The sequence below is a fragment of the Neopsephotus bourkii genome, unplaced genomic scaffold (genome assembly GCF_033783945.1).
Source record: "Neopsephotus bourkii isolate Nb327-2 ecotype Australia unplaced genomic scaffold, CSIRO-AGI_Nbou_v1 NB_1760, whole genome shotgun sequence".
NCBI classification, from domain to species: Eukaryota; Metazoa; Chordata; class Aves; order Psittaciformes; family Psittacidae; genus Neopsephotus; species Neopsephotus bourkii.
Window position 1 is genome coordinate 4,597,341 of NW_026902234.1, and position 26,871 is coordinate 4,624,211.

General features: G+C 39.6%; 2 protein-coding genes across 6 annotated transcripts in view; one reads left to right on the top strand and one right to left on the bottom strand.

Moving 5' to 3' along the window:
- Nucleotides 1-2,813: 2,813 nt before the first annotated feature.
- On the bottom strand, nucleotides 2,814-12,797 carry MFSD9 (major facilitator superfamily domain containing 9). 4 transcript variants are annotated; one of them, XM_061377701.1, is made up of 6 exons: nucleotides 12,641-12,797; nucleotides 10,335-10,422; nucleotides 8,545-8,588; nucleotides 7,144-7,273; nucleotides 5,129-5,338; nucleotides 2,814-4,626 (listed from the first exon to the last, which is right to left on the bottom strand). In XM_061377701.1, the coding sequence occupies exons 1-6, from the start codon at nucleotides 12,791-12,793 to the stop codon at nucleotides 3,836-3,838; spliced, it is 1,416 nt and encodes a 471-aa protein (XP_061233685.1). In that variant the 5' UTR covers nucleotides 12,794-12,797; the 3' UTR covers nucleotides 2,814-3,835. The 4 variants fall into 4 exon arrangements, with proteins under 4 accessions (XP_061233685.1, XP_061233688.1, XP_061233687.1 ...); XM_061377704.1 differs by lacking the exon at nucleotides 12,641-12,797 and adding an exon at nucleotides 12,287-12,308; XM_061377703.1 differs by lacking the exon at nucleotides 12,641-12,797 and adding an exon at nucleotides 11,699-11,912.
- The window catches only part of TMEM182 (transmembrane protein 182), a 37,792-nt gene continuing 16,708 nt past the window's right edge, over nucleotides 5,788-26,871 (top strand). Inside the window, exons 1-4 of one of the 2 annotated variants that reach the window (XM_061377706.1) lie at nucleotides 5,788-5,800; nucleotides 23,038-23,308; nucleotides 23,676-23,775; nucleotides 25,117-25,215. In XM_061377706.1, coding sequence (XP_061233690.1) covers nucleotides 23,168-23,308; nucleotides 23,676-23,775; nucleotides 25,117-25,215 — 340 coding nt within the window. In that variant the 5' untranslated portion in view covers nucleotides 5,788-5,800; nucleotides 23,038-23,167. Of the gene's footprint in view, nucleotides 5,801-22,998; nucleotides 23,309-23,675; nucleotides 23,776-25,116; nucleotides 25,216-26,871 lie in introns of those variants that run through there. The other variant, XM_061377705.1, reaches the window with a different exon arrangement.

The following is a 26,871-nucleotide window of genomic DNA, read 5'->3' on the forward strand; positions in this document are numbered from 1 at the left end:
GGAACCTCCAGTTCCCACCAGAGCTCTGCCCAAGCAGCTGTGTTAGCTGTGGTGGGTGCAGAGCTCAGAGGTCATAGCTTTCTGCCAGGTTGATACCACTGCTCCCTGGTAGAGCTGGCAGGGCTTCCGCTGCCACCCAAACTGCTGCACCACACCTTTGCTGATGTGCCATGCCCTGTTTGCCCACCCTGTGGGTAGTGCTTCTGGTTGCTGGTGCTCCCAGTTGCTGGTGCTCCCTATGGGCTTTTTCTATATGTTTGGGGGGGGGGAGGGGCTGGCCACCATTGCCCTTGGCCCTGCCCAGGTTTCTAAGGCAAGCTCTTATAACTTTATAAGTCTAAGCTTTACTCACAGTCATTTGACTCTCAAAGTTCAGGCTCTAATATACTCCTTACAAGATTAATGAGCAGCTCTTTGTGAGTAAGTCTTTACAATTCTAGCAGTAACAGTACGGTTGAGTCATGGGTTTTCAGATCCCAAAGTGCCAGGATTTGAAGCATCATTTACAAAGGGGTAATTCCACCTGTGGTGAAATGGGGACTGGAAGCTCCTGACCATACCCACAGAGATTCCCATCAGCTGGAATGCGATAACATTATGGAGTGCCTCAAGTTACGAGCAAGCCTGTTAGTAAGCAACACTTGTCCTGTTTTGTTGCTGCATTATATGCTCACTAGTCAACTTGTTCTCAGAAAACAAGAATGGTACTGACCTCTGTGATGGTGCTACGGTGAGGAAATTCAGAGAAAACAGGACAAGACACAGGACAAGAATTGGTGTGTTTATAAAGGATCTCTTCAAATGTATGCAGCATACATCAACACAGAATAAACCTTACGTTTGCTTAATCATTTAAAAGCAACAAAATCAGTACATATCATATGCTACCACTGTTTTACAAAAACAAATCATTACATTGTATCCACAGCCTCTTTAACATCAGTTGATCATAAAGGTCAGAAAAGTAGTCACTGTTAAAAAAAGTGGAAATTTCCAAAGGTAAAAAGCAGAAATAACCCTAACAAGCCCAAGAAAACCAATCCAAAACCAACAGAAACAGCAAGCAAGAGAGAAACCTTTGTTTGCAGTGATTTGCAGATAGAAACGTTTTTCTTTAGTCCATATTCAGATCTGTTTTGTTAGTCTTCAGGTACCACAACCGGATTCAAGGAACTGCTGAGCAATTCAATAAAACCCACTAGACTGTAGCCAAAAATAGCTGCAACTGCTCCTCCCTCAATTTAAAAGGGGAAATCACATCTCCTCACCTCCAGGGATGTCATTTACTCATCACTCTCAGAGCTTGCACAGTTATGGCAACCAAGAGGCAGCACAAGGGATCCAAACAGCCAATAGAAAAGTAGTTTCAAGTACACTGTCTCAAAACTGGTAAGTTCTCTATTTTCTCCCACTTCTTCTTTTTCATATATTGTCAAACCACTTCTTGGTTGAATCCTTAACTCCTATGCCTTTTATGTGAAAAGCAGGCAGATTCAAAAGAGCATTTGAAGGAACAGCTTGAAGAAAAAAAATAAAACACCTGCATATCATACTGACTTGTACTGTAAATTCAGCAGAGGACAGGACAACAAACAGACACAAAATTATAGATGTGGAATGTCTTAGTTTTATTTCTATTCCTTAAAAGAATTATAAGAAAAAGAAAGTAGTGCAACTTCTCTGTAACTTAGGCTTAACAAAGAAGAAATGTTTCTGCAGCACTTCAGAAATCATTCTGGCCTACAAGAAAACACTTCTCTTCTGTAACATCAGTGGCAACATGTCCCTTAGACCAGCTTTCCATAGGTTTCTTAATTTCATTTTTAATTCAATTTTTAACTAGCTTGTCTGGAGAACTTTTTACAAAATAAAATAAAAATATCTGCAGATTGTGGAAAGCACATTTTTCACTTATGTATAAACAAAACCAGTGAAATTTTGAAGCTTTTATAAGCAATATTCAGGCGCTGTACATGGTACTACAAACTGAACTTTATGGTGTTTACAGAATTCAGCTTTAATCACTGCAGCAACTTAGAAGGGTAAATGTTACCTCATATAACCAACAAGTGTAAGGAAAATTAATCTTTCACATATATTATTTTTGAGGTTTTTTCCCCGTCCTTCTCCTTTAGCCCCTGCTGTAGTTTCAAAACAGAAGTCCCTGACTTACAGAAAGGTGGGTTTAGGTAAAAAAAAAAAAAAAAAAAAAAAAATTAGGAAATTTAGGGAAATAATGTCTTGGGGCATCTACCAAGCAAGAAGAAACAAGACACTTGAAAATGCCTCACATTCCTAGGGAGAAATGAAACACAGATTATCACAATGAGGAACTCTGAGAATGTGTACTAAAATCACAGCACTAATACGGCATACTCATTATGTCAATATATACAATTAAACCAACTCAAGAGTTCTGTATGTAGCCCTAAGGTTCTGCCACTGGTTTCACTGAGGTTTCAACAAGGGCTTAAATAATAACACACACTCAAAAAGGTAAAGAAAATAAAAATTAAAAAAATGCAAAACACCATCTATGACTGTTCTGAAGCAGCAACATTATTTACATGGATGCATTTAAGGACGTAACTGATTTTTAATAACAAAAAAACAACCCAACAAACCAAACCCAAAATTACACATAGTTGACTTCGTACTTTCATTGAGTAATAGTAGGGAAAGCATATGGAATGTTATCAGTGCAAAATACATTGTTTTGTACGTTTCAAATGAAACGCAAGCAGTGGTGACTGGTAAGTAATGTGAGCTTGAACATTAAACACAGGAGAGTGCCACAATTCATCACGGAGTAACCTCTCATTAGTCAAGTGGTGCAGACAAATGAAAACCATAATACCAACAATTATACAGTTTTTCTTGTCACTGAAATGTCACTTATGCTTCCAGAGGTATGAGAAAATGCATTCATCCAGTTCCACAAACTGCTGCTAGTTGCTTCAGTACACCTTTAACAGTCATAGCAAATTTATTCTTAAAATGAAGGTAGAAAAATTGCACAGGAAATACTAACAAATAATTGATGACAAAATTGTTTAGTAGAAGTTATTACTAAACAGGAACCACCAGTTCAAGTTTCAATAAAGCTTACATTTAGTCTCAGTTTCAGCCTGAATGGCCCCATATTATTCTAAAATTATCCATTTTAGGCCTTCTAATATATAAAGTTAGCATATACCCAGTTCTGTTACCTGTGAAAGAGCAGGCCTCGGCACAGTCAGATGGCCACTCCAAAGTGCCTAATCACACTGAGCAGCAAGTTTTGTAGACAAAGTATGCTTAATAAAATCACATAAACAAGCACGCTGGTAATTAAGCTACTGGCATGGCAGACAAATGGCAGCAGACCACCGCATAAGAAATTAAGGCTAACGAGCTGTATTAAAAGTTCTCCTTCTGATTAAATAATAAAAATTCTCCTCTGAGTAAATAATAGGAATCAATTTCTGTATTCCAACAATTATCAATACAAACACTGTTCCAAATGTGAGCTACAAGCAGGATTTGTGTATTTCATGTCATCCATTTTTTCCCTCCAAAAAGGTTAAAAATCCATAAAAAAAGTCCCAGCCAGTACAATACAGCAACACCTGTCCTCCTCACAAGTGTTGTAGTGGTACCAGTTAGAATAACATTTGTCTAGATTTAACATTCCTGCAGCAGAAATATTTGTAAGCACTTGCCTTCACATGAACATAATGTGCCCTCTTAAAAGATCCTGTTACTACTGTACAAGTCTGGCAAGTGTTAAGCACCACCTCAGGTTGATTCACTTTGCCTCCCCTTTGAGGTACATCTATGCAATCCAAATTTGCAACTACTGATTTTTTAACTTCACATTTCCATGGCTACAGTATTTTTGTTTGTTTGCATTCATTATCAAAATAGCTGCTAAAGCTAGTCCAACCCCTAGACTTGGAGGGCCACAGGGACTGAACTCTTGAGCAATTCCAGAAAGGAGTGGGGCAAGTATACGTCCCACTGATGTCACCGACTGTCCAACACCTAGGAGCGTGCCACTGGCCTCATTCCCACCAATGGTCAACTCAAGATCAATGATACAAGTACGACCTATAGTAGTTGAAAAGGCTAAGAATGTGGAAGACAAAATTACCATCCATATGCTCTGTGCTGAAGCATACAGGAGAACCAACGTGCAGGTAAGAGTGCTAGAGTGCAACAAAATTCTGTATGTGTTGTGCTGATAGAGTCTTGTTATTGGTCCAAGCAGACAACCAGCCAGGACTCCAAGTGCACTGCTATAGCTCATTAGGTATCCAGCGAACAACGGTTTCAGCCCAAATCTCTCCTCCAAGGCCAGGCTAAAATTACTGTAGTACAGCAGTATAGCAACAGACATCAGGAACCGCACTAAAAATATATCCCACAGATCAGAGCACGCAACTCCTTTAATCCTCTTCAGCACTGTTGTAACTTGGATCCATGGAGACTGGAAAAGACTGTTGCTTGCCATAGCTCCATTAGTTGCTGATTTCAAGTGCAGGTCATGATTTGCTTTTGCTGAGAAGCTGTCTGTTCCTTTTTTTCCTTGTTGACATTCCCTATTGCCAGTGTTTTCTTCACTCCAGGGTAACATCCAGACAAGACCTATACAGATCAAGAAATTAGCTGATTCTATTCAATTGCATTAATTTTACTTGGAAGACATTAGCTTGATTGTAACCATGTACTTAGTGTAAAGATCAAAGTTTAAAAATGACTTAACAGTCATTTCATTTTAAAAATTTTCAAAGATTAAGTCTAGTGCTATTCACAGTATCAGTTCAATTTTAAATGCAGGGCAAGCAAGGAAGAAGAACACCGAGATACCACACTCACAACATATACACAGATCTAAAGGCTAAAGCTGATTTCTGGTCTTCCTGTATCTGAATGTAAAAGTGATACAAAGGAGAAGCACCTGGAGGTTAACTGTTTCAAAACTGCCACCCTTCCGCATAGGTTCAAATTCAAAGGGTAATACTGATAGACAGAACATGTATGCCATATATGATAAACACACTACGAATACAAGGTATTAGAAATAGTGTAAAAACACAGAAGCAAGGAATGAAGGCACCCAAGATGCAAAATATGGCATACAACTTACCAGCATTCAGAAGGAAGATAAAGGCACAGAGGAAGGATGTTTGATAAAAGCCATCTTTCAGCTCTGTAAGGTAGCCACCAACAACAGGCCCCAGAATGAAGCCCACACTGGAGGCTGCATTGAAGCGTCCCATCACTAAAGGACGGTCTCGCTCAGAAACCAAGTCAGAAAGGAGGGCTTTAGAGATTGACAGCGTGTGTTTGAAGATACCTGCAATGTAATATAAACAAAATAAACATATATTGCTTAGTCCAAAAGATTAAAAATGACAGAAGCTATCTGAAATATCAGTGGTCAAAATCTACATGATTGGTATTTTTAAGACTCCATTAACCATAAATTCTTCAATGCTAGAGTCCTGCAGCTGCCATCCTGGCTGTTCAAGGATTCGACTTAGGTAATTTTGATCAAAGCAACCAGTTCATGCCTCCGCTCAAAGTTATGCTCCTACAGCCCTGCCGAAAGAAGTAACTAAGATGAGTGTTGAAGCACGCTAGGAATAAAATAGCCACTACAATAGCAACTTGTGGATGGTTAACGGTGAGGTAGGAACAGCTTGCCTGAATATGAACATAGCTCTGTACCAACTTTACTGAGTATGAAGATTTCCAGGACTGTAACACACCAATTTCTATGAGAAACTAGTGGGTGGCAGAAGAAGGGCACAGAAGGGTAAGCAGACTGCAGGAATATTAATAATGCCATCTTTTACATTCCTTCCCTCTGACCAGGGCAATGCTGCCACAGTGCTACTAGGATTTAGAGGTATTATTTCTACTAAGCAGTCAAATATCAATTAAATAATTCATTAGCAAATTGTCTTTAAATATTAACAGCTCCTGAATCAAAACTATGGGCCATAAAAGTGGCCTTTGGTAGATGTGTTCAAAGTAATAGCAATGCTTATTATGTCAGAATATAGGCAATAGGCGTTTGGTTAAGAACTCTGAAATGAACCCTGGCACAAACTTAGCTTCAGCGCTGCAAACATACACACTTTTGCAGAACATAAATATTCTGTTGAAGCAGTGACATAAAATTTCAGCCAAATATTGTAGTGTCACTTTGAGGTACATTTTCAGCAAGAGAAAAAACAGTAAGACATACAATTCTATTCTCTACTGCAAATGCAGGCCAAGATTTCCAGCAATTACCTGGTATGCTGTGTACCTGTTATAACTAAACTTACAATAGCCTCTTTCAAAGTACTGCTATACTCCTCATATAATTCAGCAATTCAAGGTGGCATAAAAGTTGTGACAGTTGCTGAATATACAATTGTCCTGGTTTCAGTTGGATAGAGTTCATTTTCTTCCTAGTAGCTGGTACAGTGCTGTATTTTGGATCTACAATGAGAATAATGTCGATGACACATTGAAGTTTTAGTTTACACTAAGTAAAGGACTCTTCAGCTTTTCACCCCACCTTGAGTGCCCCTCAGTGAATAGGCTGAGGAGCACACAAGAAGTTAGGAGGGAGCACAGCAAGGACAGCCGACCCCAACTGCCCAAAGGGATATTCCATAACATGTGGTGTCATGCTCAGGACATAAAGTAGGAAGAAAGCTGGCTAGGGACCACTGCTCATGAACTGGTTGGGCATCAGTCAGCTGGTTGTGAGCAATTGCATTGTGCATTACTTATTTTGTATATTATTTTCCTTCCTTTTCAGTCCTATTAAACTGTCTTTATCTCAACCCACAAATTTTACATTCTCCCTCCTCCCCCGCCCCCTCTCCCCCGCCTGATTTTCTCCCTTATCCCACTGTGTGTGTGAGTGGTTGAGTGGTGTTTTTAGCTGCCTGCTGGGTTAAACCACAACAACATTTCAACTTACTTTCAGGAAAATGTCATGAGAATACTTGATTTGTGGAGATTTTTCAGTTACTAAGGTTCAGGTGGTACAGCTGGGTGATGATGCTATGTAGCCTTCTACATACCATGTTTTCCCTAGCAGTAATTCTCAAGCTGCAACTGTGGGGAATTTAAACTCCAAAATCCCAAGTGTTTACTCACCTACAGGAACCCTAGAAATAGCAAACAGGAACACAGTGGTGGATGCGCCAAGAAGGAAGTAACCCAGTGCACTGAGAAGAATACAAGCAAGCAGGGAATACCGTCTTCCTACTATATCACTCCAGCAGCCCTTTCACAAATCAGGAAATTAAGATTAGCTTTTTAAAACACTTAACTATGTACGGTGAACAACCAATACTTCTAAATTAAACTGACAAAAGAGATGAAAGGACTGTCAGTGAAAGCTTAATAAGCTTATTACACAACATTCCCAAGAGCTTAAATTCCTGAAGTCACAAGCAGAGTTCTGTCCTGCCACCAGTGCACCTGCTGAAACTGTGATTCCATTTAAAGTCATGCACAGAGCTTTTTAAAAAATAATTTTCCTCTTTTAAAAGTACAATCCTGCAATATACATTGCGAAATATTAGTAGTAAGGACAATCTGAAAATGTTATTACAACCAACCACTAATATTTGTTTGCATTACTGGTTGCAATGTATTAGATACTTGTTAAGCATCCTAAAAAGAATGATCTTAGCCAGGAGGAGTTTGTCATCTGAGTGCAGACAGGGAGCAGTTATGAGAAGGGCAAACAGTAAACTTGCATTTAGCATTCTTATAAATCATCTTGATACCAAAAAGGAAACAGGGTTTTTGAGAAAGTAGGCAATGGTCTTGCAGTTCAAAAGAAAATGCCTTAAGATCATAGAAGCAAATTATTCCAGGTGGCATACCAAACAGCTTTTTCATGAGGTGCTCAAAATCTCCTCTCTTAAAAAGGCTAGGAGGTATTAGGGTAATATTAAAGGTGCTCCTGGCTAAGAAGGGATCTAAGGGATTGATAGGTAAAGCGTGCATTCAGGAGGTTTAGTCTCTGCACTCTTGCTTAGATTAGGATGTGAAAAATCAACAGCTAACAGAAAACAAAACCAAACAAAGCTCAAAGATGTAATACATTAATTTGAATGACAAATTACAAAGTACTGCTCATTAAGCAGGGAAAGCAAACTCTAGGTAATGACCTTATGAAGAGCTGACTTGTGAGACTGCTTTTTGGACAGGCTACCACACTGAAGGAAACTTCAGCCTTACTAGCACCAACACTGAAGAAGAACCCTGTGTGACTGCAACATACTCTGTAACGTATCTGAGACCAAATCTGGATTCTAGGTTTTGAACAAAGACCGTATTCTGTTTAGTTCTAAAACATCTGGCAATTTCCTAGAAATGAAACAAACATGTTCCATGCAAACTAAAACCCAGATCCTTCAAGCAAAAATGTATGAACACTATAAATGCTTTCAAAACATCAAGAAATGCTATTACTAACCCCACCCCATTTCCCTTTAAAATCCATAGAAATACCAACATGTTCAGAAATGCAGTGTTAGAACTCACCACAAACGTGCTGGAAAACAGTTGCATTATACCATACAGAGATCCTAAAACAATCAAGCAAAATACCAATGTTAAAAATTTAACTTCATTTTTTTAAGAAAATAAAAACCACACAAAATTTTAAATGAGGCAACATGAAAGACATTCTGGAAATAATTTACTAAAATAATAGGAAGAGGGAGCAGGACAAATCAAGGGTAGAATTTAGCACATAACCAAGGACTCTCACAGTTTAAGCTCAGATGGTAACTCAGAACCTTTCTGGGTAAGAGTCTGAGAGACCTGAGCATGACACGAGAATGACATGGTGGTTGCTTCCACCACTGTAAGCACATGGGACTTGCCTTGGCAGGTCGGTGGGAGTGTGATACAGTCAATCTGCCCAGCCTCCCCATATTTGTACTTCAGCCATTATCCTCCACACCAGAAAGGCTTTAACTGCTTGGCTTGCTTAATTACAGGACATTTCACACCCATGAATGACCTGGACCATACTGTCCATTAAGTCCACCCCTTGATCAGGAGCCCTATCTATATGTTACATCTCTGCCTTGATGCCCTGAAGTGTTATGGGCCCACCATGGGCTAAAAATAATTCACCCTTATGTTGCCGATCTAAATTCATTTGAGCCACTTTAATCTTAGCAGTGTTATCCACCTGTTGGTTGTTCTGATGTTCTTCAGTGGCCCAGCTCTTCGGTACATGAGCATCTTTGTGGCATACCTTCACCACCAGGTTCTCCATCCAGGCAGTGATATCTTGCCACAGTGCAGCAGCCCAGATGGGTTTACCTCTGCGTTGCCAGTTACACTGGTTCCATTGCTGTAGTCACCTCCATAGGTTATTTGCTACCATACATGAGTCAGTATAAAGCACTGGCCGTTTTTCTTGTTCAACAAAGTGTAAGCCCAACTGGATGGCTTTCACCTCTGCAAAATGACTTGACATACCTTCTCCTTCAGCAGTTTCTGCACTTGTCACTGGGGACACCATACAGCTACTTTCCATCTCTGCTGCTTTCTCACAATATGGCAAGACCCATCAGTAAACAAGGCATACTGTTTCTCACATCTCTGATTAACTGCTGCTTAAAATAATACTCAACTCAGCATAGAATCCGAATTATTCATAAAAAGTGCTAAGTTTTATCCAAAATAAAAAAGGATGGTAATAAAAAGCTGAATAACAGAGCCCATGTCAACCACATAGCTATAAAAAAATGTATCATTACAAACAATCAACAGAGCCATAAAATATAAACAAGAACTTCAAACCACAAAACTTATCAGTTATTTTTTAAGATAAAATCCCAAACTTTCAGAATTTACTTGTAAACACTTGTAAAGACATTAAATATTTTGCCAAAAGACAGCTGTAAGAAATTTAAGCAAACAGGGAGCAATCATGGGCTTCGTAAAGCTCAGGAGAACCAGCTACAGAAGTACTGTTTGCAAAGCCTGTAAATAACAATAAAATTAAAAACAACATCTCTGGCTCCCAAAGTTGCTGAGCTGTGAATTCTTGGATGCTGAAAAAGCACCTACACAAGTACCACTGCAAGACTTGCTTGTTCTTTCCAAGAGAGCTCTTTCCCAAGCACTGTCAGCATGCAAGTTTGGACAGGTCTTTGCATCCAACAAAGTATGGTGGTTTTATTGGGAAATTAGCCTTATTTTGTATTACGCTACTAGCAAGGAAGAATTATATGACAACTTCCAATTTGCAGGAAGGCATAATTCAGGTCACATTATCTTATTCTTCAGTAAATCAGCCAAGTACTGCAACTCACCTATTATACCACCAACTGTATGACTTGCTCCTAGAGATTTGATATGAAGGTTCATCAAAGGAACAACCATGCTCACACCAAATAAATCCTGAAAAGAAGGCAGGAAAAGTTTTAATAACTGATCACATTTACAAAGATGATGGCAACCTGGCTTAGTAACAGTCGATATTAAAAAAGTTCCATAGCAGTAGACGATAAAAAGAATTATTTTCATGGCCAATGTGGTATGTTCTAACCTTTAAAATGCATTCAGTATGTACAAAATTACAAAAACACATAAACTTAAAGGAGTTAAAACTATGGAAACAGCAATCTTCTTTCACCTGTCAGATATAGTAATTTTTAAGATATATATTTAAATATTCCTTGAATATATACTAAACTTTATCTGTTTCACAATAAAAGTACTTGGTACCAGTATTTTAAATTCAAAGTGGTTTGTAATTTCAACTGCCTAGAAATAGTTTTTATTTGGGCAAAGACAGTATACTTGTAAAATCTACAGTATTTTAGCTCTCATCCACAATGTGATGAAGCTATGGTAGACCTAAACCTACCTACTGACTGTCTTTGTGTATAAGTTAAGGAATGTACTAAAAAGACAGAAACATGGAGGTGGGGAAGGAAAGCTTAAGTCATAAATGTTTTGCAAGGGGAGGGCAAAGGTCACTGCCCATCCTTAACAGTAGAGGAATTCCTTACTCACTCCTTTTGATTTTTCATCTTTTGTTAAGCTAACCACATCAACTCAGGAGTTCTTTTGCTACTATTACCTGGCACAGTATATGGTATCCTAAATCAGAGCAAAACCTTACAGATCTAGCGGAGTAAGATTACCTTTTATCAAGGACTACCTGAGCTGAAAAAGTATGAAAGCTGAAAAGGCTTTATAGTATGCCCATAGCCTGAATAACTGTAACAATGTGCATTGCTACGTAAATTCTCACAGGCTGTCATTAAGTACTTTTTGATGGTTGAAATTGAGGCTTACAAGATTAGAATAATTATTAAATATATTAGCACCAGCAAACAGAGCACACAACTTATGGAGATCTTCAATAACACAATCTTAGGTGTCCTCTACAAACCTGAAGAGAGGTTCAATGATTTTGTCCAGGTCATCAATAGAGACATCCAAGTCTCCAAATACACCCTGGCAGTATTGGACTTTTATAAGCATACAGGTAGAGAAAGACCTACTAACCACTATCCTCTGATGGGTAGCTATTTCTCACTTCACCTATGATGTCTTAGGTCAAATAATAAATACCGTTTTTGCCTGGTTACAGGAAGCTTGCGTCACAGGCAACAGCTCTTCAGTATGATATTTCACCATAAACTGCACCCTCTAAAAGGATGCTCACCTCTTGATTGATTTCAGTGTGTACTCCAGGTCAGTGTCAGCACATTTATTACAGGATTGGAGAAACACAGTGCTTAAGTTAGGTAAGAAGCAAAGCTTATTCTAAATGGGCTCTTTCCTAGAATATTTGCTCCAGGACACAAATCAACTATACTGTTTCTATGGCCCAGCCTAAGGGTAGGCTGGGCAATATATCCACATTTCGCGGTGCACGGTCATACTCATTTTTCAAGTCAAAACTTTTAGTTTTAAATTCATTAAATAACATTTTCCTGAGGCTCATGGATCACTACAAAATACAAGCCTGCTCTAAAAATCGCCCCCTCCCCTCGCCAAAAAAGCATGGACTTTTTTACTTATTTTTGTTTACACCAGCCACTGGTTATTTCAAGGAAACAGAACAGCTCTGAGAAGCACAAGGCAAGACTTAGCTTTCAGGGTGCTGCACTACTCCATTGTATTTACAGGACGAAAACCATAACTTTGTATGAAGCTGCACGACTGTTTGCACGGATAAGACAACACAGTAGCAACCAACCCATACTGCTACCAACATTAGAACTGCAAGAAGGCAGATGAAGGGATGTACTTCAAACCCGAGCCTGATCTGGGGTGCAATGGGCCGGGGGTACCGCTACCAGCCGCGGTCCGAGGGTGCCGGCGAGATTCAGGTCGGCAGCAGCAAAGGCCACGGAGAGGAAACTACGGGGCCCTATGGGGACAGTCCTTGGGCTTTCCAGCATCTCCTGAGGGGACCTCTAGGCTCCGAAACAAGCTGCGAGCCCGTCCCCCTTGTCCCATCTCTAACACGGCCCCTGCCATGGGGCCGGGCAGCGGGCCCCGTGAGGTGGGGATGGGAGAATTTCCCTCCTCAAGCACAGCTGCCCGAGGCAGGCCTCGCCGGAAGGACACTCCTGCAGCCGCACCCCGCCTCCCCGCTTACCAGGAAGCCCACCGCGTAAAGGCACCGCACGAAGCGGCCGGACGTTGCAGCCGCCGTGCTCCCCGAGGCTCCCCGGCCCCCATCCTCATCCTCCTCTTCCATCCGGCCGAATGCGGCCGCGGACCGGCGCTCCGTAGCGGCGGCGCTGGGCATGCGCAGTGCGGGCTGCGAGGCGAGTGAACATGGAGGTGGTGGGGGTAGGGGGAAGTGGTGATGTGGTTCTGTTAATGAACGTGCTCTTCGTATTTCCTCTTTTTCAGGCGAGGAGGAAGAATAAGAATCCTTGCCCCCTCCTCTCCTACCCTGCAGGACTTTGTCCTTTTTGGCTCTTCTTATGTGGAGGGTTTTGCAACCTGTGAGCGCAGTGCCTGGAGCTCAAAGGAAAGCAGGAAAAGCTAGATAGGGTGGAGGGCCTTTGGAATGGAAGAGTGGTAACTGCCCCGTTGCACCTTTCTGTTAGTTACTATACAAATACAACTTTTGGACCTGTGCATTGCCCAACCTGCCTTATCCATGCGGAAAGTGGCTGTGCCTCACCGCTGCCTCTTGGGCCTCTCATGGGAATCAGCCAGGTGCCATGTGTTTCTGATGGCAGCGTTCTCCTGCCTTGTTGGGTGGTTGGTAGTTGTTGTACTGAGCCGGGGAAGGAGGGCATCCCTCTATCCTTGGCACATGCACAGCTGTGCTGCACTTTGTTAAAGTCAGGGGTAGCTGGATTGTGCAGAGCTATTATATTACGATGTATTAGCATCCAAAGCAGTAAAATAACATTCTTAAATCTCTGAGATGCACAGGTGGAGTAATTGTGACATGCAAAATACTGTGGCCAGCTTTGGAGTCCTCACTACAGGAAAGATACGGACCTGTTGGAGAGTGTACAGAGAAAGGCTGAGAGAATTGGGGTTGTTGAGTCTGAAGAAGACTCAGGAGATCTTACTGTGGCCTTTCAGTTCTTAAAAGGGATCTTTAAGGAAGATGGGGTGTCGTGGTTTAACCCCAGCCAGACAGGTTGTTCACTCCCTCCCTCCCCTCTTGACCTCCCTCTACTCGCGGAGGGACGGAGAGGAGAATCGAAAAGAATGCAACTACCACGGGTTGAGATAAGAACAGTTTAGTAACTAAGGTATAACACAAATCACTGCTGCTACCACCAATAATAATAACGATAAATGAAATAACAAGGGAAGAGAATACAACACCTCATCACCAGCCAACCAATAACTCACGCCCCCAGCCCGACCAAGCACTGACCGATACCTCCTCCAACCCTGCAGTCCTAGCCCTTCCGTGTAGCTCTCAGTTACATCCTGGGCATGACGAGCTGTGGTATGGAATACTTCTTTGGTCAGTTTGGGTCAGGTGTCCCGTCCCTTCTTCCTCCCGGCTTCCCTCCTTCCTGGCAGAGCATGAGTCTCACAAAATCCTTGGCCAAGCCAAAACATCATTGTTATCAGCTCTGTTCCCAGCCCGAAAGTCAAAACACAGCACTGCACCAGCTACCAAGAAGGAGAAAAAGTGACTGCTACTGCTGAACCCAGGACAAGGGGAGAGACTTTGTAGCAGGGCCTGTTTCAACACAACAAGGGGTAATGGTTTTATAAAAGAGGAGAGATTCAGGCTGGACATGAGGAAAAAAGTTTTTTACAGTGAGGGTGGTAAAACTGGCACAGGTTGCCCAGAGAAGTGGTGGATGTGCTGTCCTTGGAGATTTTCAAGGCCAGGATGGATCTGAGCATCTGGGCAGCCTGATTTAGTTGAAGATATCCCTGCTCATTGTAGGGGTTTGGATTAGATGACCTTTGAAGGTCCCTTCCAATCCAAACCTTTCTGTGATTCTGCAATTTATGTTGGAGGTAGAAGGGATTTTTTCCTTATATATAGCTGCTAAGCTGGGCATCAGTGAAGGGACTGCAGTTTTAAATACTTTTTAAAAAATAAAAGGAAACAGGAGGTGCTTTAATTTGCTTTTAATTATCAGAAAAGCTTTTGAAAAATTATAATGAATCACATTTTAAAAGTTACCACCAGTTGATAAAGTTTGAGAATGATTAATCAATGACTGGCAATAGGGTAACTTCACTTTTGTCTTCATGTTTTCAGAAGAAATAAATATTACATGATCAAGGGTCTTCAACAGATTTAGATCACCAAAAAATAGAAGGGAGTGTGGTTTTCCTTATGGTTATGAAGAATTAAGCTCAAGAAAACCCAACCAACCAAAAAATGTAGAAAGCAAGATGTATTCCTCTATATGCAGCTTTTATAAGACACTAAGGCAAAGTTTAGCCTAGCATATGCAGAGGGAAAAGATGTTTTCAGAATCTCTACAATGATTTAGTTATTATCCCAGTGGCTGTGATATTTTATAGTTGGCTTAACCAATGCATCCTATTAATTTAGCTTTCTGAGGCCACTTTGAATAACAAACCCTCTCAGTGAGAGAAGGCATTATGGGAATTGACCGTATATTGTCTTCTCAGTATTGTGCTATTTTTACTCATGGTCATTTTGTCTGATAAAAGAAGTGGAAAGGGCCTGATGATTTATCAGAGGAAACTTAAGGAGGTGGATGATTAAAAGATACTGCAAGAGTTCAGGTACTCTCCTTGCGGTATAAGGCAGATTGAATTTTGTGCAAACACTGAGCCCAGGTGAAATTTTTGAGGTTCTGTGTAAATGTCAGTCTGTGCTATAAGTCTCAGAAACCAGCTCTGGCAATTCTGCATTCTTCTTAGATACTGAAGATTAAAATGATCTAATATAATGGGGACAAATTATTGTAGGCAGAGATAATGGATTCCCTGATAGTGAAACTTCCTTAGTTTAGCCTATTATTTCAAGCAGTCTCCATGCAGAATGGCTTGTAAAGCAGAATAAATGGCTTTTAAAGAGAATAGCCCACTTTTGATGCTCCAGTAACAATGTCAGGGCAAACCGTGTGTCCAAGAACAAAAATAATTTAGAAAACATACAGATATCACTTCCTTTAACAGATCTTTTCCTGCTTTTATACTGGCAAGCTTGATCAGATCATTAAAGAATTGTGTATATTGCATGTTTAGTTTTGTATAATATGTGAGAAAAGCATTAATATATAGTAACATGGCAAATATCTCTTGCATTTGAACTGAAGGGAAATGGTTCCTGCAGCCTTGGAGGTTCTCATGATCTGTCACTGCAATTACAAAATTTAAGATAAAGGCTCCCAAATAAATCTGAAGATGAAGTTCCCAAAGAACGTGATGGTATGACTGATAAGGGAAACAAGTAATGAATGAAATACAGAAGAGAACTTATCACAGTCTTAAGGAAAATAGAACCAGTCTTCATATCTTTGGGGGCAGAATTTCATAGTTGGTTGATTAAAGTACTATCAGTACAGTACAGTTACATAGCTTTAAGGTATTTGATTTATTATGGTTTTAAGGTGTTTGACTTGCTACTGGATGATTCTTAAAGACAGTAGATCAATACATACTGAGAAATAGCAAACAGCATGTGGCTTCAGAATTGTTTGGTATGTCTCCAGACTGTATTTGTGAATGGATAATCTTCCCTAATGAAGGGGTAGATGTCTGCATAGTCTTCTAATATCTGACCCTTTTTCCATGACCTGGAAAAAGAGATAGAATCAAAATTATTGATTTTTATAGACAATCCTAGCACCAGGAAAATTAGGCAGACTACTGACACAAGAAAATCTGAGCATTTAGCTTCCGTGATACGTGTAAGTATTCTGACTGGAAAAGCGCAGTTACAAACAAAGAATGATGCACGCTTGGGAAGTGTACCCCTCTGTTGTGGCAGTTGGTGATTATGAGATGAACCTGGTAGTCATAGTGAATAACCAGGAACGAGAAGTTTTGTTGCTATTCTGTGGCCCAAAAAACAATTTTGGGCCACATCCATCCTTTGATAAGAAATAGAAGTAGCAGAAGTAAGCTAGGAAGACTTTTATTACATTTGCATCAGTTATTTGGTCTAAGTGTTAATGCAACATGGTATCTAGTTCATCTGTCCTAATTGAAGATCATTGTTGAATAAATGGAGAGGGTTGGGAAAAAACAGATGCTTTAATGGCAGCAAAAATTTTTCTTACAGTTTTGGGCAGCCAGAGATCAGACTGTCCTTAGCCTTGCTTAGCGGGCTATCCTTGCCTCAAATTATGAATGGGAGGAGAACTGGTTTGCTGGAGAATGTCTGAAGTTCAGTTTGCTAATGAGGAGAAGGTGTGAGGGATCTGCAGCCCTTTACTACAAACATCCACTGTGGTAAATGCCAAACAAGGGGATTGGGACAGCTCTGTGTCTGGGTGTGCTCCAAGTCATGACAAAGTGGAAGCACTGGTGAAAGTCATTTGAAATGTAACAGTTTTGGAAAAAAGATCCTTTCATTCCTTCAGTTTGGGAGAAAATGTTAAACCTTATAAATTCTTAAATAAAGTTTGTAAAATACTTTTGTAAGACAGATCTGTGAGAATTATAGCAATTTATTGCAGTAAATGGAATGTATTATTGGATCCCAGCATTACAAATGGGTAAGGTCAAGATCCCCAAAAGTACAATCTATCACCAAATTTACTGAACCTAACAATGACTTATTTCATTCTGGTTTACCACTTCAGACCATTAGGGTAACACTGAACAGTCATTGCAACTTTTCAAATACAAATTGAGCCCAGTAGAAAAGGTTACAATCCAGTGGTCCAGAACTTTTGAAGATGTACTGTAAATGAACTTGAGTTTGGAAACTGTTGTTAATCTTGAGGACATTTAAAGTGTAATCGCTCAGTAAAGGTCTGCAAAATTAAGGAATCTGGAAAGAAACCTTTTTACTCCACCCTCAAAGCTGTAAATACTGGTGGTCATGGCAGAGCGACTGCCAGGTTGGATGTGGTTCTGATCTACTTGAAGACGTCCCTGCTCATTGAAGGGGAACTGGACTACATTACTTTTCACACACACACATGCACCCTCGTCTGTCTCCCTCCCTCTCCATCTCTCTCTCTCTCTGTCATTTGGCTTGAATATCCAATAATTATAAGAAAAGTTTAGAGCACTCACTATGGATGTGAGGAACTCAGATGCACCTTTGATGGTTCTAGTTACTTTACCAGCTTGCAGGTACATGGATTCATCACACCTCGATGAACCAATGTTATGACTTAAACATATTGTGCCTTGCCCTATTTTTACCTAATTTATCCAATGTAACTTTAATGTAAGATATAATGCAGAATGGGGTACATGAAATGGTACTAAATTTTTGTCTTCCTGTCTTTGGCTGAATAAACCCGTGATGCTTTGTACAGTGTAGAAATTTCTGAGTATGAGAGGGTATGAGACAGTCCAAATAGGATATACACCCTGCAGTTTGTTCATCTGGGTGGCTGTAAATTTGTCACATGTTCATGCAGGTATGTAACAATGGATCCTGGGTACATAAAAATGTGGAGATATAATGCCTCATGAAGATTGTTGTTGGTTTGTTTATTAAAGTATCTGTTGGAGCTGTTGCTGGGATATGAGCTGCTTTTGTCCTTAGGTCAGAAGAAAGGTAGTTGCCATCATTATCTCTTCATGTGCTTAGTAGAGCTTGTGTGGAACGAATAACTCAGTGGTGCCTGTGTTCAGAATGGCTTGATTTCATCCATGTGTAGAGGACTTGTACTGTCTTAAATCTTTGCTGGGGTATTACATGAGTTGACAGTGTGCCCTTGCTGAAAGGAAGGCAAAGCGTATCCTAGTCTGCATTAGGCAAAGTGTTGCCAGCAAGTTCAGGGAGGTGATCCTTCCTCGCTACTCAGCATTGGTGAGGCCACACCTGAGTGGGGGCGGCAAGTCCAGTTCTGGGGTACCCAGTACAAAAGAGAAATGAACATACTGAACAGAGTTCAGTGAGGGGCCTCTAAGGTGATGGTCTAGAGCATGTGTTTTATTAGGAAAAGCTAAGAGAGCTGGAACTGTTCAGCCTGGAGAAGACAAGGCTCAGGAGGATCTTTTGAATGTGTATAAATACTTGAAGGGAGAGTATAAAGAGGACAAAGCTAGGTGTGTGGTGGTGCCCAGTGACAGGACCAGAAGCAATGAGAACAACCTGGAACACAAAAAGTTCCCTTTGAACATCAGGAAACAATTTTTTTACTATGAGGGTGACTGAACACTGACTAGTATGGGTTACCCAGAGAGGTTCTGGACTCTCCAGCCTTGGAGATATTAAAAAAGCTGTGGGGACATAGTCCTTGACAACCAGTTCTAGGTGGTCCTGCTTGAGCAGAGGGCTTTGGCAAGGTGATCTCCAGAGGTCCCTTCCAACCTCGATCTTTCTGTGATTTGTGGCCTGATTTACTGTAGTACTACGATTAAAGTGGTTTTATCTCAAACTAGTTATTCCAGGCCCCCTTTTAATCAGTGGAGGAAAAAAAACCCAAAGTAATTGCACTTTGAAGTAGTCATCCAAAAATAGATCAGATGGACTGTGCCAGAAAAGTGCTGATACGACTGTAACCAGAGGTGACCAGCTTAATTGGAGACAGCTACTCTGCAGCTGTCTAGTGTTAGGTAAAATGAATCCCAGCTAAAGATTTAATGGACAAAGTGTACTAGGTGGACTGTGTGTCTGCCCAGCACGCTGCTGACATTTGACTGTCAGCAATGGTGCACTAGGTGCACTAGGTGCAATGGATAACATACTACCCAGCTGGGGAAGATGGACAGGGTGAGGATTTGAATCAGTGGGTGAGATACTCTGTTGCTGTTCAGAATGTTTTTCTTAGACAGTAAATGGGCATTGAGGTCTCAGAAGGACTCAGCTCTGAGGCAGCTGCTGAAATTGTTTTTTGGTGTATAGTGAGACACGCAGCCAGTTCTAAAAGGCTGTTTTTAGATCATGGACATATCTGCCAGCATAGATAAGGAGCTGCCTGCCAATTCCAGACGTACACACAAGACATTTAATCAATCACACACAAACATAAACAAGCAAATAAACAACCTCCCCCTCCCATAAACTAATCAAGCTTTTTTTTCCCCTTCAGATGAAAAAAGAAGAAAGAAACAGCCTGATATTGTTTTGGTCTGTTTTTTCTTCCTATTGCTAAATAAAAGGAGGGGCACATGTACTATATTGGAGCTGGAGCTATTTAGATACATAAATAAAATATACAGATTTAGGAGTTAGTTTAGCCCTATTTATCTGGAAAATAAAACAGAAATAAAATCATAAAGCTTTTGGCAGCTTTGTTAAATGAAATTGGAATCCCTCCACTGTGGGGGGGCCTTCAATCTTCACACTGTGAATCAACAAAATCAATTAATATTGGGCTTAATTGGCCAAATTGATCATACATTAAAACTGATTTAATTACTTAATTGTCATTATAGTAGTGATAAATTTGGCTACATCACTTTGGTTTAAAACGCTAGTCCTTCTGTAGACATCTAGGAGGTTTGGAAGGAGTTGGGTCATGACCTTGTTTAAGATTCAGAGTAATGATTTTTTTTTTCTTGATAAGCCTGGCCCTGCTTTACCTCTGCTGGCCCTGAAACTTTCTTCTATTGAGGAACCTTCAGAATTTACTTTAACTGAAGAAAAAGTGCCCCAATACTTTCTGTGTATTCAAGCAGTGGATAACATGAATTTTTAAGCTGACATAACAACTCTTAACATGGCTTGTGATTCATTCCTAACATAGTCAGGCATAATACTAGAGATGTTAGAGTATTTAGAAGATAGCACTGCCAGTGAATGTGCCATAAATATAAAAGAGAATAATTGAGTCAGATTCTCTCAGGATGAACATGCTAAACTGGGACCAGAGTGCATGTACGGTATATTAAAAATAAATACATGTACTGCACAGGCGGTGGCTCAGCTGTCATTTGAATTTAGTGAAATTTTTTATGCAAGCTGATTTCAGTGAAGCTACTCATGAAAAGTAACTTACTCTCATGCAGAAATGGGCTCATGGCGTCACTGGCATATTGCTGACCTGAAGCCAGGTAGGTGCAATAAGACTGAAACCAGACATTTGATTTGATTATTTGTGGTTCAGTGACTGAGTCTGCTGGCTGGAGTTCTTTTACTTGTGATGTAATGTTTTAAAAGTCGTTTCACCACTGTGTGCCACAGTTTCCTTACCTATAGGTATGAATAGCAGTGCATAACCATCTTTGAAAAAGCTTTGGGAATTTTGAAGTGAAGCATGTCAGTGAAAAGTATTTGTATTATTTTAACTCTCAGTATTCACCAACTTCCAATTTGTCCCATTTTGTACGCATATATAGCTCTGTCCAACTTTTAGGTACTGTGAAGCTAGCTTGTAATTGTAATTTAAGAAAGGTGTGGGTCTCCTCTAAATCCTTTTGTCATACCTGTCTGCAGATATAGATGCCTTAGACATCCTGGAGCATCCAGTGGTGGGAAATGACAGTAAGGCAACTGTATCCCTCTGTCTAGGCATATTTCAGTCACCATCATGTAGGCTGCTAGTGCCATTTGAGGTGAAAAAAAGATACCTAAGACTCCTGTGTGGGGCTGGCAGGTGTGGTTAAAACTGGGAGAGAAATATGCCTTTCTGGATAAAGATGCCAGCAGGATAACTCGGGAAGTAACTAGAGCTAGGTGTCTGCTTGAGTGATTGAACTGAGCTTTCTGAGTCTTATTTAGGTTGTGCTGAACTGTTCTCCAGGCTCTTCTGACTGCACTGCTATTCATTATAATAGCATACAAATTGGAATACAAATTTGTGTGAAATTGTCTAAATTTGGGTGTTAGTCCTGAACATTTTTTTTCCTTATTTCCTTTGTTCTATTTTGGATAAGATAGGAGAGACTAGACGAGAATATTTCAATTGGTGAGGACCTGCAACAATCATGTAATCCACCTGCCTGACCACTTGAGGGCTGACCAAAAGTTAAAGCATTATTCTAAACTGCAAGTAATCCTTTCCTAAAATATGCCTTGTTTTCTTTTATAGCACATTCAGTGTGTTGTTCTTTTTCCTGAAGATATTTTTTCTTTAATAAAGAACAATAAAACATTACTTTCTAAAGTGATGTTTTGAAAGATCACTTTCTGCTATAGCAAAGGGATCTGCATCAATGAATGCAGGGAAAGTAAATATGGCAGAAAGAGTCTGTTTGACTGAAAAATCATTTACTGTTCTGCATACACTGAAAGTGTGCAGTGCAAAAAGGCCACAAAATGCTCCTATAGTGTAAGAAATTAGGATAGTGTCAGGTTTGAATGAAATATGACTCATAACAAAAGTGAATATGGTGTTAGGTAGATCATGTACAAACACCAAGGACGTATCTCTGGTTCATCTATCTGTCTGGAAGTGAGGCGAGGTCTTTTCCTTGCTCTCCTTCAGCACACTGCTGCACTCTCCAAAGAAATACTGGGATACTGGAAGGACTCCCTCTGGAGACCTAAGTCGGTTGTTATAAAATTACATGGCAAATGTTTTCTGGAGTAAACTGACTTCATCCTTCTCTTGATCCCAGCACTTCCCAGCGCAGGATGTTCGTGGAATATTTTCTACTTTGGGTAAGGACTGCAGAATAAGGCGCATAGTATAAACTCAACAAGTATCTACAGAAGCATGTAATCCACTAGATATGTTTGGGAAGGCTTGTTTTACATAAATAGAAGTTGTTGAAAAGCCTTTTTGGGGGGGGGAGTCCTTGGAATTTAAATGTGTTACCTGATCGCCTTCCAAAATGGCCAAAGCACATGCATGGGAAAGAGTCTTCTTTTTTAAAAAGATTGACGTTTTCTTACCAGGTGTTGGGAGGAATTTTTGATTGCATGCTTTTCTGATGTATGCAAATAAGATGCATATGAATAAATAAAGCAGTTAAATGCTTAGTTTAGTGTTGTCAAAGTTATTACATTAACAGTAGGATGGAAATTTTTATAGCTACCTGCAGTTATAATAAAGTTTAGAGTTTTCAAAGGCATCTCTTCAACTTGGCTGCCATAAAAAATTCTCAGCCTTCATTTACTAACACGAGATAGTAACTTCTGAAGTGTTGCATGTGTTTCATTCCCTGATAGCGACTAAGGAAACATTCACCACCAAGCCTGAACTTTGGAAGTCCTTTCTGCTGTTACATGCTCTGTTCACGTGGATGGACAGAGCCATTGCACCTCCATCTCCACTGATGTTGATGCACCAACTGCAATAATATTTCAAGTCAATCCCCGATTAGTTAGGGGAAGGTCAGCTATTTCTGACTGGCCACGCCCAGACAGAGAAACAGAATGAAGCTCTGCCATCAGTGTCCTAAAATAGAAGGCCCTTTTCATCTGTCAGGCTTGAGCCAGCCACATGGAACACAAATTAGGAAACGCAAACCGAATCACAGGGCATTAAGGAGTAAAGGCACAGGCAGAAAGTCAAGTGTAGAGAAACTTCTTCAGATATGAGCTGTATTCTCCAAGCAGCTTATTAGTCACTTTCCCAATAGCTTTATTTATTTTACTAAAGTACTTAAGGAGGCTTTTTATAAGATAACTTTGATAATGAAACTAAGTGTGGGGGTATTTTTTGGAGGCTTCTTTGCAGCTCTAGGGGTTTTGCTTTTTTTGGTGGCATTTGGAACTGATTATTGGCTTCTTGCTACAGAAATAGGAACGTGTTCAAAAGCACCTGAAGATGCTGGGGTTAGTATGGATGTTTTCATTTATAATGAGAATTAAATATATAGGCTTCTTGGATGTTTATTTTGTAAGAATTTATTTCTGTATGAACTTTTGAATATTCTCATCTTGACCTTCTGGAGACTCCTAAGCCTGCTTTAAACCCTCTTGTAACCAGGTATAATTAACTCTAAAATGCATTTGTATTTTGTGATGCTACTTTTGCAACATGAGATCCTTTCAAATGAAGTACAACTGTTTTGACATGCTATAGCTAACCTCTACTCAGATAGGCTGAGTTTCCTTATGAGGGTGGTGTTTTTTGCCTCAACATCTAATTTCAGTTGTATGATAATGCCTTTTTTTGTATATATTTTTTTCCTGCCTATAGGGAGAGAAGGCCACTTTCCATCATGAAGGTTTCTTCTGGAGGTGCTGGTTTAGTGGAAATGTAGGAGAGAATAATGCCAGCATGTGGAATTTCTGGTATAGTAAGTAACTTTTTCATTTTACATTATCTACAGTAGCTTGTTCTCAAAATTGCTGTGGTTTTGGTGTTTTTTTTTTTTTTTCCCCATCTTATGAATCACTGGGTTTCTTATGGCTTCTTCAGTGATCAGGTTCTCTAGCTACACTAAAAGAAATTCTTGACACATTTTTGTATGTTAAAGGAAACCCTGGGACAAAACGATACGTGTTTAGCTGTCAACTTACTCTGTGAGTGTTGTGGCTGCTCTGTTAACCTGAGTTCATTCTTATCAGGACAGTCTCTTGCCACTTAGGTTAAACAGACTGTTTGTTTCTGCAATGTGGGGAAAAAAAGCTTAGTGGTTAGGATGGTCCATGAATTTTGTCTGGAGAGTTTTTCCAACTAGTGCTACAAGCGGGTTGAGGGCATGGGTATTTTCCCTGTGAAAACAGTGGAACTATGCACATCATCTCCACAAGAATTTCTCTACTAAACTCACAGATGGCCCTTCACTTTCTTTCACTACATGCAGATAGTATTTTACAACCAAAATCTCCCATGAAGAGAGGTCAAGCAAAACATCTTCTCCTGTTTTTGACCCTATCTCTGTGGTACAGAGCTCCCTCTCCTTATTGCAAGTTTTACACAATCCTTGTGAAAAGCAGATGCCATCATACAAATTTGAGTTAAATAACCCATGTTTTCCTAACTATATTGCTTGGTCTTAGGTGGCAAATGTAATATTCACTGTAGTTAATTTTCCTTTGTTACTTATCTGGAGAATTCTGTGGTCAGGTATCTGAAATTTAAATGTGATTTAGTCTATAGTCAGCTTTTATCTTTCACAAGGAAGAAGGTGATGTTTTTATAAGCATTTAATATAAAGGGTGAAATTACCCTTCTCTGGGGATATTGATTCTGTAAACTAAACTCATATGTAAACTTTCTGAAGATGCTTGATATTTTTCATTTTTCTTTCACATGAGAAAAAGTAATTTCCTGGGATTTTTTTATTTTTTTTTTTGTGGGACATGCAATAATGAGATGCACATAATTAACCCTCACAAGTGAAAGGTATATATGCATGTGAAAGCATACATATGCATTGCATATAAATTGCAGTGTGCCTTCAGCAAGGCTGCTTTACTGTTCTCAAAATCTGTGGTGCCCTTTAAAGAATATCCTTGGCTGGATAACAAGGCTGGTATCTCCTATCAAACTAAATCCACTGTAAGTTATTGCCTGAGAAAAAAAACTGGAATTTTGACCTGTGGAACTCAGTTTGCCCATTTGAAGAACAGGCTTAAAAAATTTTATTTTTAAGGCAATAAATTATTGATCTTAATCTTTCTTTCACTTTTAGCTAACCAGTCGCCTTCTAAGAATTGTACACATGCTTACCTGTCACCATTTCCTCTTATTCGAGATGAACACAACTCAACCTCCTATGATTCTGCAATCAGTAAGTATTTTTTTGGCTGCAAATGAATTCAATGCCTATAGTTTCAAGAAAACCATTTGTATGCTTCAGTATAAAACATCCTTATCAGTCCACACAGTTTAATTAATAGCTTTGGTGTTTCATACTTCTCATTATTTTACAACATACAAATTTAAGCCACTAAGTAGCAAAGTAGTTAAATGAATGCTTAGCTTTAAGCGTAATGGCAGAATGATGGTAATTTTTTATTATTTTTTTTAAAGAGATATTTCCTTTTGAAGTGCTTTATTTTCTCGCATAAAAAGTATCTTCCTTGAACAAGTATTTCTCATGCATTCCAGTAAACCTGCTTTTTTTGTTAAATAATCACATGTGGAAATATATTGCAGTTTTACTTTATGAGGAAGGAGTAGAGGGGCCTTAGTACTGTCTAAGTTTATTCAACTAATTCAGATATACTGCACTGACTGCTGGATGTGCCAGTTTCTCTACACTGACACTATAGGGAGCTGAGGCTCTGAAATTACTCTCAACAGTGTATGCCTAAGATTGTAGCAATGGACAGTTTTGTTTTGTCATTTCTGTTGATTTCATATGACTTTTTAAAATAACCCACAATGTGTGGATGCTGCATGTCTCTGAGCTCACTCAGTGATCCTTTCCTGTCCTGAAGCTGTAATTATGCCTTTGCTAACGTTAAAGTGTCTTCAGGATCCATTTTTTGTGCTGCAGACATGAAAAAGAAAGTAAGTTGAACTGATAATGATTCTGTTAATCTTTAGAAATTATGAGCTGTTTGTCCAGGAAGAATTCAGACCTCACCATTCAGAGATCTAATCTGTAATTTTACAGCACATCTAGCACAGTTTATCTTTCCATTTGGAAATGACAGAGTCATCAGGTCCCAATAATCTAGACAGAGTTTATATTCCACCATTCACTCATACATTCACAAAGGATCCTCTATTCATATTACATGATTACACAGAAGTCGACAAATGAATAAAGAAAGAAGGAATATCATCAAAAGTTTAATTAATTTTAGTTATGTTTGCAAAAAGAACCAGTGCTCAAATATAATTTTCTTATCTATATACTTCATATAAGGAGATTAAAAATAGACAGAACTATAGTAGGGATGCTGGCCCAGGTAGGGTGTACTCAAAGCCATTCCTGCTATATAAATAGATACTGTTGGATTGCTTTCAAGCTCATTAAAACTGAAGGGGATTTTTTTTATGCCTTCAGCTCGTTTTCAGCATCCAAGCCAAGTTATTTACTAGAGCAGGTATGCTTGTTCAAGAATCTTTCACAACTTTTTTATGAAAAAGTTTATGTCTTCATTTCTTCTGTTAGTTTAAAACTTTCTCCTTTTGTCTAGTTTGACGGTCCTGCCCATGATATTTGGCAAACAAGTTTATAAACCTCTCTGCAACTGCAGTTGCTAAATTAAGAAATGCTAGAAGGTTATCCTCTTCTTGATTCACAGTGGAGGAAATGCTTCTCCGTAAAAGCCAGTGGCAAAAGGCCTCAGTTTGATTTCATGAAAAGCAAGATTTCATGAACTATTTTATATCCAGTTGGCTGCATCAAATACATTGCATAAGCTAAACACAGAACAAAAAGCCACTACCAGAAGACTGAAGTTATTGTCCCTTTTTTGGTTCTGCTACTGTT

Bases quoted from the DNA above. Each gene is read 5' to 3' on its own strand.
- MFSD9 (XM_061377701.1), bottom strand. From the start codon at position 12,793: ATGCCCAGCGCCGCCGCTACGGAGCGCCGGTCCGCGGCCGCATTCGGC. The intron at 10,423-12,640 runs GTAAGCGGGGAG...CCTTCTTTTCAG, and splicing joins TTTACGCGGTGGGCTTCCTG to GATTTATTTGGTGTGAGCAT. The intron at 8,589-10,334 runs GTGAGTTGCAGT...TGATTGTTTTAG, and splicing joins TACAGTTGGTGGTATAATAG to GATCTCTGTATGGTATAATG.